The sequence below is a fragment of the Pavona decussata genome, unplaced genomic scaffold (genome assembly GCF_977016875.1).
Source record: "Pavona decussata unplaced genomic scaffold, jaPavDecu1.1 SCAFFOLD_114, whole genome shotgun sequence".
Classification (NCBI taxonomy): Eukaryota; Metazoa; Cnidaria; class Anthozoa; order Scleractinia; family Agariciidae; genus Pavona; species Pavona decussata.
Window position 1 is genome coordinate 992546 of NW_028145528.1, and position 16303 is coordinate 1008848.

General features: G+C 38.7%; 2 protein-coding genes across 7 annotated transcripts in view; one reads left to right on the plus strand and one right to left on the minus strand.

Annotated features, from left to right (window-relative positions):
* Positions 1-15667, plus strand: part of LOC146470041 (serine/threonine-protein phosphatase 6 catalytic subunit-like) — a 26326-nt gene extending 10659 nt beyond the window's left edge. The window contains exons 2-6 of the mRNA XM_085122153.1: positions 9965-10044; positions 10728-10793; positions 12581-12632; positions 13011-13102; positions 14313-15667. Coding sequence (XP_084978279.1) covers positions 12602-12632; positions 13011-13102; positions 14313-14561 — 372 coding nt within the window. The 5' untranslated portion in view covers positions 9965-10044; positions 10728-10793; positions 12581-12601 and the 3' untranslated portion in view covers positions 14562-15667. The remainder of the gene's footprint in view (positions 1-9964; positions 10045-10727; positions 10794-12580; positions 12633-13010; positions 13103-14312) is intronic.
* The window catches only part of LOC146470040 (uncharacterized), a 50803-nt gene that overhangs the window by 17204 nt on the left and 17296 nt on the right, over positions 1-16303 (minus strand). For 2 of the 6 annotated variants that reach the window (XR_014867032.1, XM_085122145.1), the window contains exon 13: positions 16087-16142. Coding sequence is in view for 3 of the 6 variants with exons in the window: in XM_085122145.1 (XP_084978271.1) it covers positions 16108-16142 (35 nt within the window). In the remaining 3 variants the exon portion in view is untranslated. Of the gene's footprint in view, positions 1-14854; positions 16143-16303 lie in introns of those variants that run through there. The other 4 variants (XM_085122146.1, XM_085122148.1, XR_014867031.1 and 1 more) reach the window with 3 other exon arrangements.

Below are 16303 nucleotides of genomic sequence, written 5' to 3' on the forward strand. Positions count from 1 at the left end.
GAAAAATATCTGGCAGTTAAATTGTAATTTTCTTTTCCCAAATGGTCGAACGCATCTCGCTAATCTCTGATTATTACTAGTAAATATCTTACTAACCTCGTTTTCCATACTGTAAGTTACGGATCCTCGTTTTTAATTAATCGTTCGCGCGCTTCGCGCTTGGGCCATAAATCATCGGGAAAAAACTCGGTTCGTAACTTAAATTATTATATGGCTGGTTAAGGTGAGTCAAATCCTGCGCTGTGATTGGCTACCCGAGCGGGCAAGATGGAGCTATCTTGCCCGCTTGGGATTGCCCGTTGCCCGTCCGCTTAGCTTGGCATCGAAAGTTTTATCCCGAGCAACAATGCAAGCTTTTCTTCGATTTTCTTGTTGTTGTGGGTGAAAACGCTCACTAAAAAGTTCGGTAAACTCTCAACATTTACCTAAAGGAAAGGAAAGAGAATGGAATCGTCCTGGTGTGGTGAAAATTTTGTTTCAGCTAAAATGAATGTGAGTTGAATCGGTGAGTTGCTCCTGTGTGGTATTTATAGAGTTGATTTTGTAAAACTTATTGTCTCAAGTCGAGTACTAAATTGATTAGTTCTCTCGGTTTGCAATGACTGTATTTAAATCATAGCGTAGTGAAAGTTGCGTTAAGTGTTTAGAGCAGTTCAGAAAAGTATTTTTTCTCAAGTTCGCCGAAGACGCTCACGTTTTTAATTTAGCCGCGTCTTGCTTGTTGTAAACAACAAAATCTTATCAAAGTTTCGCCCAGTTTTCTGACTCTTCTTTTCGGCTTATTGTTTGCATCTTTTTTCAAAATCTATTGTTTCATTCAATAATTAATGATTGGAAGCCGAAAACTGTGTAAAAATGTCTATTATTAACCCAACGCGCGATCGGCTGAAAATGGCGAGTTTGCCGGATTCTATTCAAATCTTCCCGCTCTTGCAAAAATCTAAATTTTTCGTTCTCAATAATTATTTACTCCCTTTAAGCCATTATAAAGTTAGAGCCTTAAGATAATTTAGGATTCCTTGTTTTCCACGATTACATGCTAATCCAAAAATGCACTGAAAATAATAAACTCTTGCACCGGCCGGCTATGAAGAATTTCTTTCCGAGCAGAGCAGTTTCATGTCCTGTTTTGTTTTTCTGTTTTAGTTTTAACTTGAAAGTAAAGCCATATAATAAATCCTTTATTGACCAAGCTTGTTCGGTCAAGATGGCTGGATATTGGCCTCGTTCTTTTTTTTTTTGCGTTTTTATGGACCTCGAATGCGTCTCGGTCCATAAATACGCAAAAAAAGAACTTGGCCAATATCCAGCCATCTTGACCGAACAAGCTTGGTCAATAACGCATATTTATTTTTTTTCTGTTTGTTTCCTTTTTTTTCGCTGGGACGTTTGTAAGAGTGAAAGTTTAAGGCTGGAGGAGGAAAGTGGTAGCAAAATCCTATAAAACAAATGTAAATAGGGCATCAATTTAAGTGGCATGTTTACAGGAGGTTTAATTTTATTTTCACTCGCAAGTCACCATGTAAAAAAAGAAAAAACCATTTAAGAGTCATTGAAATGACAATCATCTGTCAAACGTCAAAAGTGGATGAATGTTGACAAGCTGCAAATGATGACACACATGTCCAAAAGGTCTAAAAATATCGATCGAATGATAAAAATTATGAATGAAGACTCAAACACGGCGAAGTTTACTTTTCTTAACGGTTCGATACATGTTCAAAACGTCCCTGGATTTGTGAAAACTAATTTTCCAAAAGCAAGTTCAAGTTAATCTGAGTCTGAGTCATCTGAAATGATAATGTGGCGTTTTCGCGGCTTTGACCGGGCTGAGCTTTCACCACTGCTGCAAGGCGCTGTATCGAGGTCCATACATATATGTTATTTACCGGGCGTTTTTTCCCATACGGACCGACCTAGACCGGTAAATAACTTTTTTTTTTTCTGTTTGTTTCCTTTTTTTTCGCTGGGACGTTTGTAAGAGTGAAAGTTTAAGGCTGGAGGAGGAAAGTGGTAGCAAAATCCTATGAAACAAATGTAAATGGGGCATCAATTTAAGTGGCATGTTTACAGGAAGTTTAATTTTATTTTCACTCGCAAGTCACCATGTAAAAAAAGAAAAAACCATTTAAGAGTCATTGAAATGACAATCATCCGTCAAACGTCAAAAGTGGATGAATGTTGACAAGCTGCAAATGATGACACGCATGTCCAAAAGGTCTAAAAATATCGATCGAATGATAAAAATTATGAATGAAGACTCAAACACGGCGAAGTTTACTTTTCTTAACGGTTCGATACATGTTCAAAACGTCCCTGGATTTGTGAAAACTAATTTTCCAAAAGCAAGTTCAAGTTAATCTGAGTCTGAGTCATCTGAGATGATAATGTGACGTTTTCGCGGCTTTGACCGGGCTGAGCTTTCACCACTGCTGCAAGGCGCTGTATTGAAAGAGAAATTGAACGTGCAATTTTACTGATGTTCGAACCAGCAAAAAAAACCAGTGAAGGGATCCTCGCCTGAAGAAGCTTGCTTGTCTTCTCTCGGCTTGAATGGGTGCTGCGAGGCTTTGACTGCTTGATTAAGCGGTGCATCGTTTGAAGAGATGGGAGATTTCGTTTCGCTGCTCAGTAGCAAGGACATCTTGCGCTGTTGGTCGTCGGAAGCAGTTTTGTAGGAATCTAAGCTTTTTGAATTCTTATGTCCACTCCGCTGAGCTACATAATAAACAGGAATTTCTGCATCCATCAGCCTTGAAATGCAGGTTTTTCGCACAGAATGGTTGATTACATTTTCAGGCAGTCCTGCATTCTTCGCAGCCTTCACGTCAAAAATTCTCCGGTCTTGTTTTTTCCGAGAGGAGCCCGACTGTACCACACCGGATCTGCAGGCTTTCTTTTGTCGTTTATTGCCAGGAAGAAAGGCGCCTCGGGTCTTTTCATTTCTTCAGGACGATGGCTGGCGAACTTTAGATGCAAATGAACTAGCGCTAAATACTTCTCTGGAGCGATGCAAGTGTACCTGGCTCGTACACTCCGCCATCTTTTTTACGGACGCCCATGAAACATCTGCACAGCAGAATGTTGAGCTCGTTAGGAGGAATGTTTTCCGAGGTTCTTGTCTCTCCAACTGAGGAACAGTATCTTCGCCAAATGTTCAGATCGTAAGTTGTCTTCTTTTTAGTTATCAGGGCGAAGTGAGTGAATCAAATCTTTTGTTATATGGCTGGCTGCAAGATGAGTCAAATCCTGCGCTGTGATTGGCTGCCCGAGCGGGCAAGATGGAGCTATCTTGCCCGCTCGGGATTACCCGTTGCCCGTCCGATTGGCATCGAAAGTTTAATCCCGAGCAACAATGCAATCTTTTCTTCGATTTTCTCGTTGTTTTCGGTAAACTCTCAACATTTACCTAAAGGAAAGGAAAGAGAATGGAATCGTCCTGGTGTAGTGAAAACTTTGTTTCAGTTACAATGAATGTGAGTTGAATGAGTTGAATCGGTGAGTTGCTCTGCGTGTAGTATTTTAGATAGAATTGATTTTGAAAAACTTATTGTCTCAAGTCGAGTGCCAAATTGACAAGTTCTCTAGGTTTGCAATGACTGTATTTAGGGTATTATTATCTAAAGCGATTTGCTTTTCAATTTTCATGGCCAAGTTCTTTTTTTGCGTTTTTATGGACCGAGACTTCGTCTCGGTCCATAAAAACGCAAAAAAAGAACGAGGCCAATATCCAGCCATCTTGACCGAACAAGCTTGGTCAATAAAGGATTTATTATATGGCTTTACCATCAAGTTAAAACTACCACAACAAAACAAAACACGGCATGAAACTGCTCTACCCGGAAAGAAATTCTTCATAGCCGGCCGGTGCAAGATTTATTTTCAGTGCATTTTTGGATTAGCATGTAATCGTGGAAAACAAGGAATCCTAAAATATCTTAGGGCTCTAACTTTATAATGGTTTAAAGGGAGTATACAATTATTGAGAACGAAAAATTTAGATTCTCGCAAGAGCGGGAAGATTTTAATAGAATCCGGCAAACTCGCCATTTTCAGCCGATCGCGCGGTGGCGTAAATAATAAAAATTTTTACACAGTTTTCGGCCTCCAATCATTAATTCTTGAATGAAACAATAGATTTTGAGATTATATGCAAACATAAGCCGAAAAAAAGACCAGGTAAATCAGAAAACTGGGCGAAACTTTGACAAGATTTTGTTGTTTACAAGAAGCAAGACGCGGCTAAATTAAAAACGTGAGCTTCTTCGGCGAACTTCAAAAAAATACTTTTCTGAACTGCTTTAAAGACTAACCGCAACTTCCACTACGCTATGATTTAAATTCTTTTAAAAAGAAATGGAGCCCATTGAAGAACGCCCTCCAGTCCCAAATGATCAATTAAAATCCAATAAGTTAATAACGAAGATTAGTAAGTAGGCGGTAAGCTATGTTGCTGTACATAATGTGAAGTAACGATTGGATGTAATTAGGTAGTTTAAATTTAGTCGTAAGTTAGTATATATTGTAAGTAGCCGTAATTGTAAGGAGCGAAAGCCATTTTACTGTCTGATATGTGTTGAATTGTAATTAGAGTCTTGTATTGTTAGTAGACAAGTGTAAGTAACCAGTAAGCACTGTATTGTTGGTAGAATACTGTATTGTCCAGTGATGTATTTAGCCCGTAATGTAAGTAATGTAAGTAATGTGTTTTTGCAAATAAATGGTTATTAGGGGAAAAAAAAAAAAAAAAAAGAACTTGGCAAATATCCAGTCATCTTGGTCAATAACGCATATTTATTTTTTTCTGATGCATCTTCGCGGGCCGGAATCTCAAATCCTCGAATCTGATTGGCTAATCGCGCGCTCGTAACTGGTCCAGCTTTTTACGATACGGACCACGGTCCGGATTTTTATCCGCGCTATTCGCGGCAAATTGAAATTGTTCCGAAAGTTTACAAAGGTCACAGGTACACGTAAACAACTTCCCGTGGAAATATGTAAGGAAAATATAAATTCTGAAGAAAATGGATTCAGACGAGAGTGTACACAGCGAAAGTGAATTTTACTACCCAGAAGAAGAAACTCCCAAGGAAACGACGGCATTAAAATATGAAGTAGTTGACAAGACAGGCAATTAAGCAAAATTCAAGATTTGATTCACTCACTTCGCCCTGATAACTAAAAAGAAGACAACTTACGATCTGAACATTTGGCGAAGATACTGTTCCTCAGTTGGAGAGACAAGAACCTCGGAAAACATTCCTCCTAACGAGCTCAACATTCTGCTGTGCAGATGTTTCATGGGCGTCCGTAAAAAAGATGGCGGAGTGTACGAGCCAGGTACACTTGCATCGCTCCAGAGAAGTATTTAGCGCTAGTTCATTTGCATCTAAAGTTCGCCAGCCATCGTCCTGAAGAAATGAAAAGACCCGAGGCGCCTTTCTTCCTGGCAATAAACGACAAAAGAGAGCCTGCAGATCCGGTGTGGTACAGTCGGGCTCCTCTCGGAAAAAACAAGACCGGAGAATTTTTGACGTGAAGGCTGCGAAGAATGCAGGACTGCCTGAAAATGTAATCAACCATTCTGTGCGAAAAACCTGCATTTCAAGGCTGATGGATGCAGAAATTCCTGTTTATTATGTAGCTCAGCGGAGTGGACATAAGAATTCAAAAAGCTTAGATTCCTACAAAACTGCTTCCGACGACCAACAGCGCAAGATGTCCTTGCTACTGAGCAGCGAAACGAAATCTCCCATCTCTTCAAACGATGCACCGCTTAATCAAGCAGTCAAAGCCTCGCAGCACCCATTCAAGCCGAGAGAAGACAAGCAAGCTTCTTCAGGCGAGGATCCCTTCACTGGTTTTTTTTGCTGGTTCGAACATCAGTAAAATTGCACGTTCAATACAGCGCCTTGCAGCAGTGGTGAAAGCTCAGCCCGGTCAAAGCCGCGAAAACGCCACATTATCATTTCAGATGACTCAGACTCAGATTAACTTGAACTTGCTTTTGGAAAATTAGTTTTCACAAATCCAGGGACGTTTTGAACATGTATCGAACCGTTAAGAAAAGTAAACTTCGCCGTGTTTGAGTCTTCATTCATAATTTTTATCATTCGATCGATATTTTTAGACCTTTTGGACATGCGTGTCATCATTTGCAGCTTGTCAACATTCATCCACTTTTGACGTTTGACGGATGATTGTCATTTCAATGACTCTTAAATGGTTTTTTCTTTTTTTACATGGTGACTTGCGAGTGAAAATAAAATTAAACTTCCTGTAAACATGCCACTTAAATTGATGCCCCATTTACATTTGTTTCATAGGATTTTGCTACCACTTTCCTCCTCCAGCCTTAAACTTTCACTCTTACAAACGTCCCAGCGAAAAAAAAGGAAACAAACAGAAAAAAAAAAAAGTTATTTACCGGTCTAGGTCGGTCCGTATGGGAAAAAACGCCCGGTAAATAACATATATGTGTGGACCTCGAACTCGGTTAGTAAGAGGTATTTACGAGTTGGCAAGTGCCGTTCTTAGACTACGAGCAGTCCTTAATTTTTCTTGGGAATGGAAAAGCGAGCGAATAACGCGCACGCGCGCGAAATTGCCTCCCGCGAGGAGACGCGACGCGCGGAGGGAAGGGAAATTACAGTTTGTCCAAAGTCGTGGATGAAGTATTGTCTACGAACAATTGACATTAATAATAATAATAATAATAATAATAATAATAATAATAATAATAATAATAATAATAATAATAATAATAATGATAATAATAATAATGATAATAATAATAATAAAGTTCGATATTGTTCGATATTGTTCGATATTGTTCGATAAATAATGATAATAAAGTTCGATATTGTGAACAAGAAATTGGGCTAGGGGACTTGTTCTCTTTTGCAAAATGAGCTGAGAAAGAAAGAAAAATTACACGCGAGCGCGAGTAAAAGCAATGAATCGGCTGAGCGTTTTCCAGGCTAGTGGGATAGCACGTATTGGAACAAAAAGAGGGTACCTCAGATTGCTACCATCAGTACATTTTGAAGTAAAAAAAGGAACCAGAGGAAGCGACAAACAGAAAGAATTATCAAGAAAAGATTATCGTCTCCGATTTTTACGTGAAGAAATATTGGGCAGTTTTACTCACTTTCTTAACCCAACCTCTCGTCGTGTTCCTGTGGCACTCTGTTCTCTCTTACTTCTGCCGCTCCGTTATTTTCCCACATCTTTACAAACAGCACTGTGATTATCCCACCAATGGCACAAAACAGCACAGTCAGCAGCCAAACTTCATGTGAGGGAAACATTTCCTTTAAGTTGTTTGTACCAAGCCAGCCTATAACACGATCTGATGAACTGTCTAGTGTATGATCCAGTCTAGTGTTTTCCTTTTGTCCTAAGTTATTTAAAATTCAGTGCAATGTTTTGTTGACAACATGAACGCATGCACCGCGGGCTCGTATTGTGGGGAGGAGGTAATACGAGTCCCCTAAAAACGACTGCGTGGGAGGCTAGGGCTGGCGGGAAACCTGATGCAATCGGCAAATTGACACCTGTTCCCTGGAGGAGTGGGGGGAGTGGGTGAGTCAGTCAAGCATTATAAATTGGAACCATATAATTCTAAAGGAAAGACGGAGATTTCACAGTATTTTTGACAGTACTGTATTTATTTTCCTTAAACTTGCGTTTTTGAATTGATTTCGTTCAGTGACGACAAGCTACGTAGCTCGGAAATCGTCAGTGATCGCTATGCTATCTTGCCTTGCCCGAGTGCGAGGGTCAAGGGGTTAAAAATGTTTACAAATTTCATCCATTCCGCCATGGTCCTTTCTAGAAAACTTAGGAAGAATTCGAAATAGTCTTCTGTTGTATTTTAGTCTTTCCCAGGACGCACTCATGGTGATTTCACTGCACATGATAATCAAATTTCTGGTTTAGCAAAAATCTGTCCTTTCTCTCCCCTCCCCTCCCCCAATATCTGTTCTAAACAGAAAGGATGTTTTCCTTGTACACATTTCACAGGTGAATTTAGATATTGGCGTTGCGTTCATAGTCACGAGACTCTGAAGATATAAATAAAATATCTTCCGTTAGCTCTATCTCTGCTTTACTACCGACCGGACGTGGAATCTACGTACAGAAATTAAAATCCCAACAGAGGGTCAGCCATGCGCAAAAGGAAAGAGCTCTGGAGTCGAGGATGCAAATGTTCATTCATTGATCAGTGTAGCCGACGTTCGTGTTCATTCCAAAGTTCAACTTGGTCTAAGAATTGTAAATTGTGAGACTGAAGCACTGCCCTTAAGAAACCCGAGCATCTCAGACCATCCCAACAAAAGTAGGTGCCATCCTTAATGCGAAATTTATTTTCAGGGTGACTTTGTGGACAGAGGCTACGTCAGCCTGGAAACTTTCACCAGATTATTTTCATTAACAGCCAAGTAAGGGTTTTATCTGAAGTAAGTCTTATGTGTGTAGAAATTATTGTTTCATACTTTGTATTTCCAGTAGACCATATTAAACAATGTATGTGTACGATCCTTTATTACCAGAAGGGCTCTTGTGATGTTTTTAGACACAATTGTTACATTGAGCTCCTCATCCAATAATATTGTAAAAAATAGTGCCCCTGCAACTGTCAATCTGACCCGTAACATCAAGGTTCTTTCAAGACTTTCACTATAATTGGTGTTACAGGTCATGTTTTGTTCTCACTAACACCAAAGTTTCGCAAAAAACAGAACTCAGTAAAGCACCTTTGATACAGCTAGGTTTACATGTTTAGTATTTTCTAGGTTTGTTCATTTTAACTTGTTTATGTGATAATATTATTGTAGATGGCCTGATCGCAGTACTTTCCTTAGAGGGAATCACGAAAATAGACATGACTCAAGTTTATGGCTTTTTTCAACTTTTCAAAAGTTAAACCATGTAAATCACATAAATCTCTTTGCAAACACAGCTTGGATTGGAGACTTTGAGAAGTTATTATTTTGTGCCCAAATAAGAGATATTGGTCATTGAAAGCTTCACAGAGTCATACAATTGCTAACCCCCGGAATACAAAAGGCGGGAGACTTCTACAAATCTTCAGGGAAAGCCAGCATAACCGTGTAAGCAACAGCGAAGAGCCTGCAAGGGTTGTCCCATCAAGACTATATTTTGGGTTTCAGTGGGGGAGGGGGGGGGGCATACACAATCATTTCAACGTTAAACGGAAAAAAGAAAGCCACAATCCGCTTTCGATCTAACCGAGTGGGAGTATGACACAAACAAAAAAGGAGGACCTCAGTATTCAATATTTAGAGTGGAGGTAAAAAGTGGGAGATTTCTGTTCCAAAGCAGGAGAGTGGGAGACGAGGCAAAAAAGCGGGAGAGCGGACATCACTGCAGAGTGCAAATTGCTTGTCAAAAACCACTTACAGTTAATCAATGTCATTCTTTTAGTTGAGCAAATTAATAGAATAAATATTATTCTTCAACACACTAAAACACTGCCCAAATATGGTCATGGTGCGCTGAATCTTAGTTGCCCACAGTCAACAGGTATCCTGTGGTACGCATAATTTCGTGTGTTGGGGAGAAAAATGGCAAAAGAAAGATCATTTCCAGCATTGCTGCAATATTCTGCTTTGTTACCAAAATGATGAAAAATAAGACAATTATCCTGCTCAATCTTGCTGAATATGCCCTGATTTTAGCCAACTCAGCCTCACAGGATAATATTATTGTTAAATAACATAACAAAAGATGACAAAAGATTTCAGTGATGTGAGGCTTGATGGCTCAGTCATCATGCGACAGAATACCATGATGTAAAGGTGGGGAGTTCATAACTGCGCCAGCATGTTACATGTATTTACAAGAGCTTGGCACTGGATCTTGATGGGCTCTTTGATTCCTGTTTGCAGAGTATCAGCTTCACTGGATTTTCATAGTTTATTTTGTTGTATTTTAACAGATGAATGTCAGGCAAAGTATGGAAATGCCAATGCTTGGAGATATTGCTGCAAAGTGTTTGATCTCTTAACTGTTGCAGCTGTAAGTCTGACTTGTGGGTTTGCTACATGGCTTTTTGATAACACACAAACAGTGACATTTTGTCACTGTAATCAATAATAGTATTACATGTATCATAGCCAAGTCTCAAAACAAAACGATTCAGAGGTTTAGTCCAATATGGTCAATAATATTACTCTGTAGGTCACATTCATGCAGTGTGGTCAATTATATGATATAATAATGATTGACAGCAGTCAAAGATGCATTCATTAGTTGGATCGTGAAGTTCACAGTTCCTGTGTTGTAAAAAGGCATGTGTAGCAATTTACTACAGTTGAGTATTTCTTGCCAACTGTTCTTGTATGTGTAAGTACTAAGCTTAAGTGAACCAGTTGTAGCCAAATGTTGTAGTTATATGTAGAATTTCTCATAATTTATTATCATGTCCCAAAGCAACTGCTTCTCCTGTTCTTGATGATGGCTGCCTATGGTTGATTCAACAGGCATGTTAATGATCCACTTTGCTTTAATAGTAAATGTTGTGTTGAGGCTCAATTGAAATTTACAATCTTGTCAAGGTTTAAAGCCTTTTCATTTCCTATTCTCCAAACATACATGCACAGTATTTTGTACCCTCATAATCAAGCTTTCTGTAAAATAAAAATTTTGTCACTGGTTCATCACTGTAAGAGAAGACTTCAATCTGCAAACTTCCTTTTCAGGTTATTGATGGACAGATTCTGTGCATTCATGGTGGGCTATCACCAGATATCAGAACCCTTGACCAGGTGATAAATTTGTTATTTATACACACTACAATCCAGTCAATGAATACTTGGTAGACCAACAGTGCTCCAAGCTCAAAGATAAGCTAGCAAACCTTACATTGCGGTTGATTTCCATCCTTAATGCACTTTACAGTAGACTTCTGTCAATATTTAGACATACCAGTGCCTATTGTAGTATACATAGTCAGGCACAGAAAAATGTGGGTAACATGCATGTAAACTTTTGTGCAAAGACAGAGATGTTGATTAGTGCTATCTAAAACGTTTCTATACAAACCTTGATCCTGTAATGCAGTTTATTGTAGTCAGTGCTGTTTTCAGACATTTCTCCGTTTGTTGATGACATCAACAAATTCAGAACAGTTCTCCCTTTCACAAATATAATAGCATAACAGGAAAGAAGGCAGTGAGCGTTCAGTACCACACAATCAGGAATGCAGGATTTTTTTAAATTGACAGACATCTATTACCAATTTCACAGTCAGCGGCAATGACATCAGTTGTACATGTAATCAAGCTGTAAGATTGCTTGTGCAACTCTTCCTTAGTGATGGTCAGTTTTCATATCTCAGTTTCCAGACTTTTAATGTAGTGTTACTTTCATAGCACAACTAACATACTGATGATCAATAGACCCTTCTCCAAAATGGTGGCAACAGATTTGAATGAGTTAAAATTGAACTGAATGAAAAACTGATACCAGCACTGGAAAGAGCACCTTTACTTCAGTAACCTCGCGAAGTTTCAGCATATTTGGTGTTATATCAGCTTGAAAATGTAAGATGAAATTTGACAAATTTACAGACGTTTTTATGACTGGGGGTATACGTCATACCCCCAGTCATACAAACGTCTGTAAATTTTTCATTTTCAACTTACATCTTCTCAGCTGATATTACACCTGATATGCTGAAACTTTGCAGGGTTACTATTAAAGTAAAAGTGCTCTTTCTAGTGCTGGTATATGTTTTTAATTTTAACTTATTTGAATTTTCAGCCGCCATTTTTAAGAAGGGCCTATTGTACATAACAACAAGGGTAAAATTACTAAATGCACGACCTTAACAAACTGATATAAAAAGAGAGTGAATTACCTAAAAACTGTTGTTCTGATACAAACTATCAGTAAGATCAACAGTGGAAAGCTTGTTATAAAGATAAGCTTTTTGGTGTCATTAAAAGTGATTGCAATAGTTTTGAGGGGCAAGGAGTAGTGTAAGTCTGTGAAATGTCATGCACCCGCCTCCCCAGCCACCCCCCCCTCCCCTTATAAGATAAGATAAGGGACATGATCAGTACAGTAACAGATTTTGGTAAAGTAAGCCACTGAATAGACCCTTTGCATAAATGGCACCCAAATTTGAATAACAATACTTTATACATCCTAAGCCTCATATTCATGTAAAAAATCCTTTGTCTGGAAACATAAACACTAGGCTTAGGATGTATCAAGTATTGTTATTCAAATTTGGGCGCCATTTATGCAAAGGGTCTATGCACTTGATGAATAATTAGGAGGCACAGTTTCATCATGCTTTGATTTGCTGGAATTGCTAGAGTATTTCTTTTCTTCATGTCTGGTTGAGGCTTACCATGCAGGGTGGGAAATGATCTCATGAAACTCTAAGACTAACTTTGTGGAGGAAGTATTTCAATCCATCAGTGTTGGGAAGTTTACATTTAAACAGCAGTCAAATAAAGCAAGAAATGTTGTTTTCATGTCTGTTATTTTATGTCTTACAGTCTATCAAGACCCTAGTCTTAATAAACCTCTCGGTTTCTTTCAGATTCGAACAATAGATCGCAACATGGAAATTCCTCACAAAGGAGCCTTTTGTGATATCCTTTGTTACTGTGACCACAGATGACCTGTTATTTTAGATGTTACTGAGGACGTTTTACATTGCCCTGTGGTGTATATTCTAAGTAATCATAGGTTTGGCTTGGTTGCTCCCAGGCACCACTTACGTTATTTAAGATCTTCCGACGAGATCTCTTTCCAACAGCTGAAAACTTGTAAAGGTTTCTGTAGCAGAGACTAATGTATTATTTAGCTCTCTCTTTTCTCCAGGCTGGAACCAGTAAGTGTGACCCTTGCTAGCACAAAAGAATAATCCTTATTTCTTTCTAGCAAAGTATTTGCAGATATGCAATGTACAGTTCTGCTCAAAACTATTGGTCTGTTAGGTTTTTGTTGGTGTCCTTAACATTGTGTACATCTAGTATGGTCTGACCCAGAGGATGTTGACACCTGGGCCATCAGCCCTCGCGGAGCAGGATGGCTGTTTGGGGCCAAAGTTACTAATGAGGTAAAACAAGCTGTGGTTTGAGTTGTACTGTTAATTGTCATGGGTGGTAATTAAGCAAGCAAATGTTTAAGCCTTTCCATTAAGCTTTGCCTTTTCATAAGTTGAAGAGACATGTACATTGCATTGCATGTATGAGAGTTATTGTAATCATTATGTTTCAAGTTTGTCCAGTGCTTACCTTCTTATTCATCCCCTTCACCTTGTCCACCATGTTCAGTCCTTAATAAGTGACAGACCATTAAAGTTATGTATGCAACTTAGTTATAAAAAGAAAGATTGAAAAATAAAATTCAGTTTTGAGTGGGATTCCAACCCATAATGTCTGTGATGTGCCAGTGCAATGCTCTGCGAACATTACTGTGCTATGACAAGCCAACTGGGAGCTGCAAATTCGTTTACCCAACGATGCAAGTGATTATATGAAATTCATATACTTTGAACTGCAGATGTACTCAATCATGTATGTAATTTAAGCAGTCAATTTGAGTTAACATGGATAGTACATGACAATTTATTTATATCCATCGATGGACTATTTAACAATTATTCCACGCGTGCGCATTAGATATGAGATGATAGATAGCCAATGAGGTGCGTAGCGCCGAGTTGGCTATAATCAGCTCATATCTAACAAGCGCAAGTGGAATAATTGTTTTATTAAAAACAATCAAGAAATATTGGTAGGCCTTGCTGATTTCCTTTTCAAGAGCAACCAGAAAACAATTTATGGTCGCTACTTCTTGGGTATGGTATAATGGCTCATATACCATGGCAGCTAAGCCAATCAAAACCCTCGAATTGCATTATACGATGATCTAGTTTTTGATAAGATTATTTATTTGTTATTGATATCAACATTGTATTTTGTCTCCTGGTTTGACCACTATAATTATAATATTACTATTATTGTGCCTGAATCTATCTTGAATAAGAAAAATATCCACACTCAACCCGCGGGAGGTTAGCGGGAAATTCCGGGGGGGGGGGGGGTTTCTCCAAAAGCCAAATTTTTTATAAGGATGATAGAAGTTGGAATTTCCACAAGGTTGAGGGGGTTAAGAACAAACATAGCTTTACTTACCACGTACCAGAAGAAGTCACTGATTAGAGTCATTTGAATGGCATGAATTCAATTTGCTGGTTTAAAGATGCATATCTTGCGAAAATTTATTGCCAAGAACATCAACGTTATTTTTGTTTGTTTTCCCAGTTTGTTCACATCAACAATTTGAAGTTGATATGCCGAGCGCACCAGCTAGTCCACGAAGGATACAAGTACATGTTTGACGAGACTTTGGTAACTGTTTGGTCAGCTCCTAACTATTGTTACCGCTGTGGAAACATTGCTTCCATACTGGCTTTCTCTGATGCCGATACCAGGGAACCCAAGCTTTTCAAAGCAGTACCGGACTGTGACCGGGTTATACCTCCCAGGACAACTACACCGTACTTTCTGTAAATTGCTGTAAATTTGTTAGGGCAGGATTGTTCAAGGGAGAAAAACTGACATTATCGGTAGATGTGACGGCGTTCTTGTATATTTTAGTAGTTTGTATTTTTTTTATGAAAAGCCGCGCGTTTGGACGAGATTCACTAAGTGATGGAAAATTGAGAAATTTGAAAGTTGCTAAATGCAGGTCAGGGAGGGAAGTTTGTAGAATTTCAATTTTTTTTCATTCTTTTTTTTTTTCTTTTTGGTTATCGCTACGAGGCGATAAGAGCAAATTTGAATTTTATGATAATTTCTTGAACTATAGTAGTCGTATAGCCACCATGATCACCCACGCCTTGCTCCCTTCTGACCTCGTAGCTCAATCGCTAGAGCAACGCTGGTCAAACTCGGAGGTCGTGAGTTCGATTCCCGCTATTCTTTGCCTCGTGCGGTCTCCCATTTCCTTACTAGGTCCAACGATCAGTGGGAAAATAGCACTACAGTATGCAACCTAGTTCCCAGGAATTTTCTCAATTTACAAGGGAAAAGCCCTGGGAACGAGGTTGTACGATACTAGAATAGGTCAATAGGTCTGTGAACCCCTGAGTTCTCTTGCTGCGTTGTCACGTCTACTGTATATTCACTTTTATTTTAATACATTCTCACACAAAATCAGAGAAACTCCAACACTAGAGATAGAGAAACAGTACAAGCCACATGTAGGGAACAACACTTACTATGGTACGTTAGTATTTTAGGTTAAGTAAGTTTAACTTAGCATGAAAAAGGAATTAACCTAATCAGCGTAACCATTAATTCAAGAAAATATGCTGCAGTGAATTTAATGAAGCACTTAGCCAGGTATTTCCAAGATTCAAAGAGATGCACGCTTTTCCATACAGTGATCTGTAGTGTTTCTTGATAAGAGTATGGCCTCCTTGTGTAAATAGCCTGGATAACTAATTTAGAATTTTGAAACAGGTCTCAGCAAGGATAAAATTCTGAAAAAAGCTGCGGCTACAGTTGTACTGTTTGTCCTCAATCTTTTCTGGGCCAAGAATGTATAGACAGACTCTGTCTCAGTTTAGCGAAATGTTAAGGCAATAAACACTTTGCATCACAGGTGAAAACAATGATAGCCCGATCGTAGACGATGATAGGTCGTTTGCTTCCATTTCCTCGCTAATCGGGTCAATACACTGGCAGACTGTTGAACTGTACTATGAAATGAACAACTTTTCAACACCATCAAAATTTCAACACGATACACACTTGCTTGTTTTCCACAGTTGAACGAGAATTCTTATCCTCTCTCAATTGACCTCATCGATTGTTTTCTTGGCTTCTCCATTGTTTGTACGCGTTTTTTTTATTAGTAATACAGTTTGCGTTTGACAATGTACAACGCATTAACTAATATAGTATCGATAAGAATCAGAGAGTTAAGCTGGTGTTGCAGTACAATTGTAAGAAACTGAAATACACGAAAAACAAGGAATCCATGATGGCCTTAACACAAACAATGCAAAAAATTAAAAATAACTGTCTTGACAAGATGAAAACAAAAAAAACGTCAGGTGTGACTGCCCACCAGTCCATAACTTGAATCTAAAATTAAAACAAAAAAAAAAACGTTAAAAGAGAACACTAATGAAAATAATTCGAGATCATCATAGGTTCGCTATTTGTAGTGTGAGATGAATGGCAATAGGATGGACTGGAAAAGAGTGGGATAAACAGTAAGATTGTTGCGAAATGGAGCCTTCATC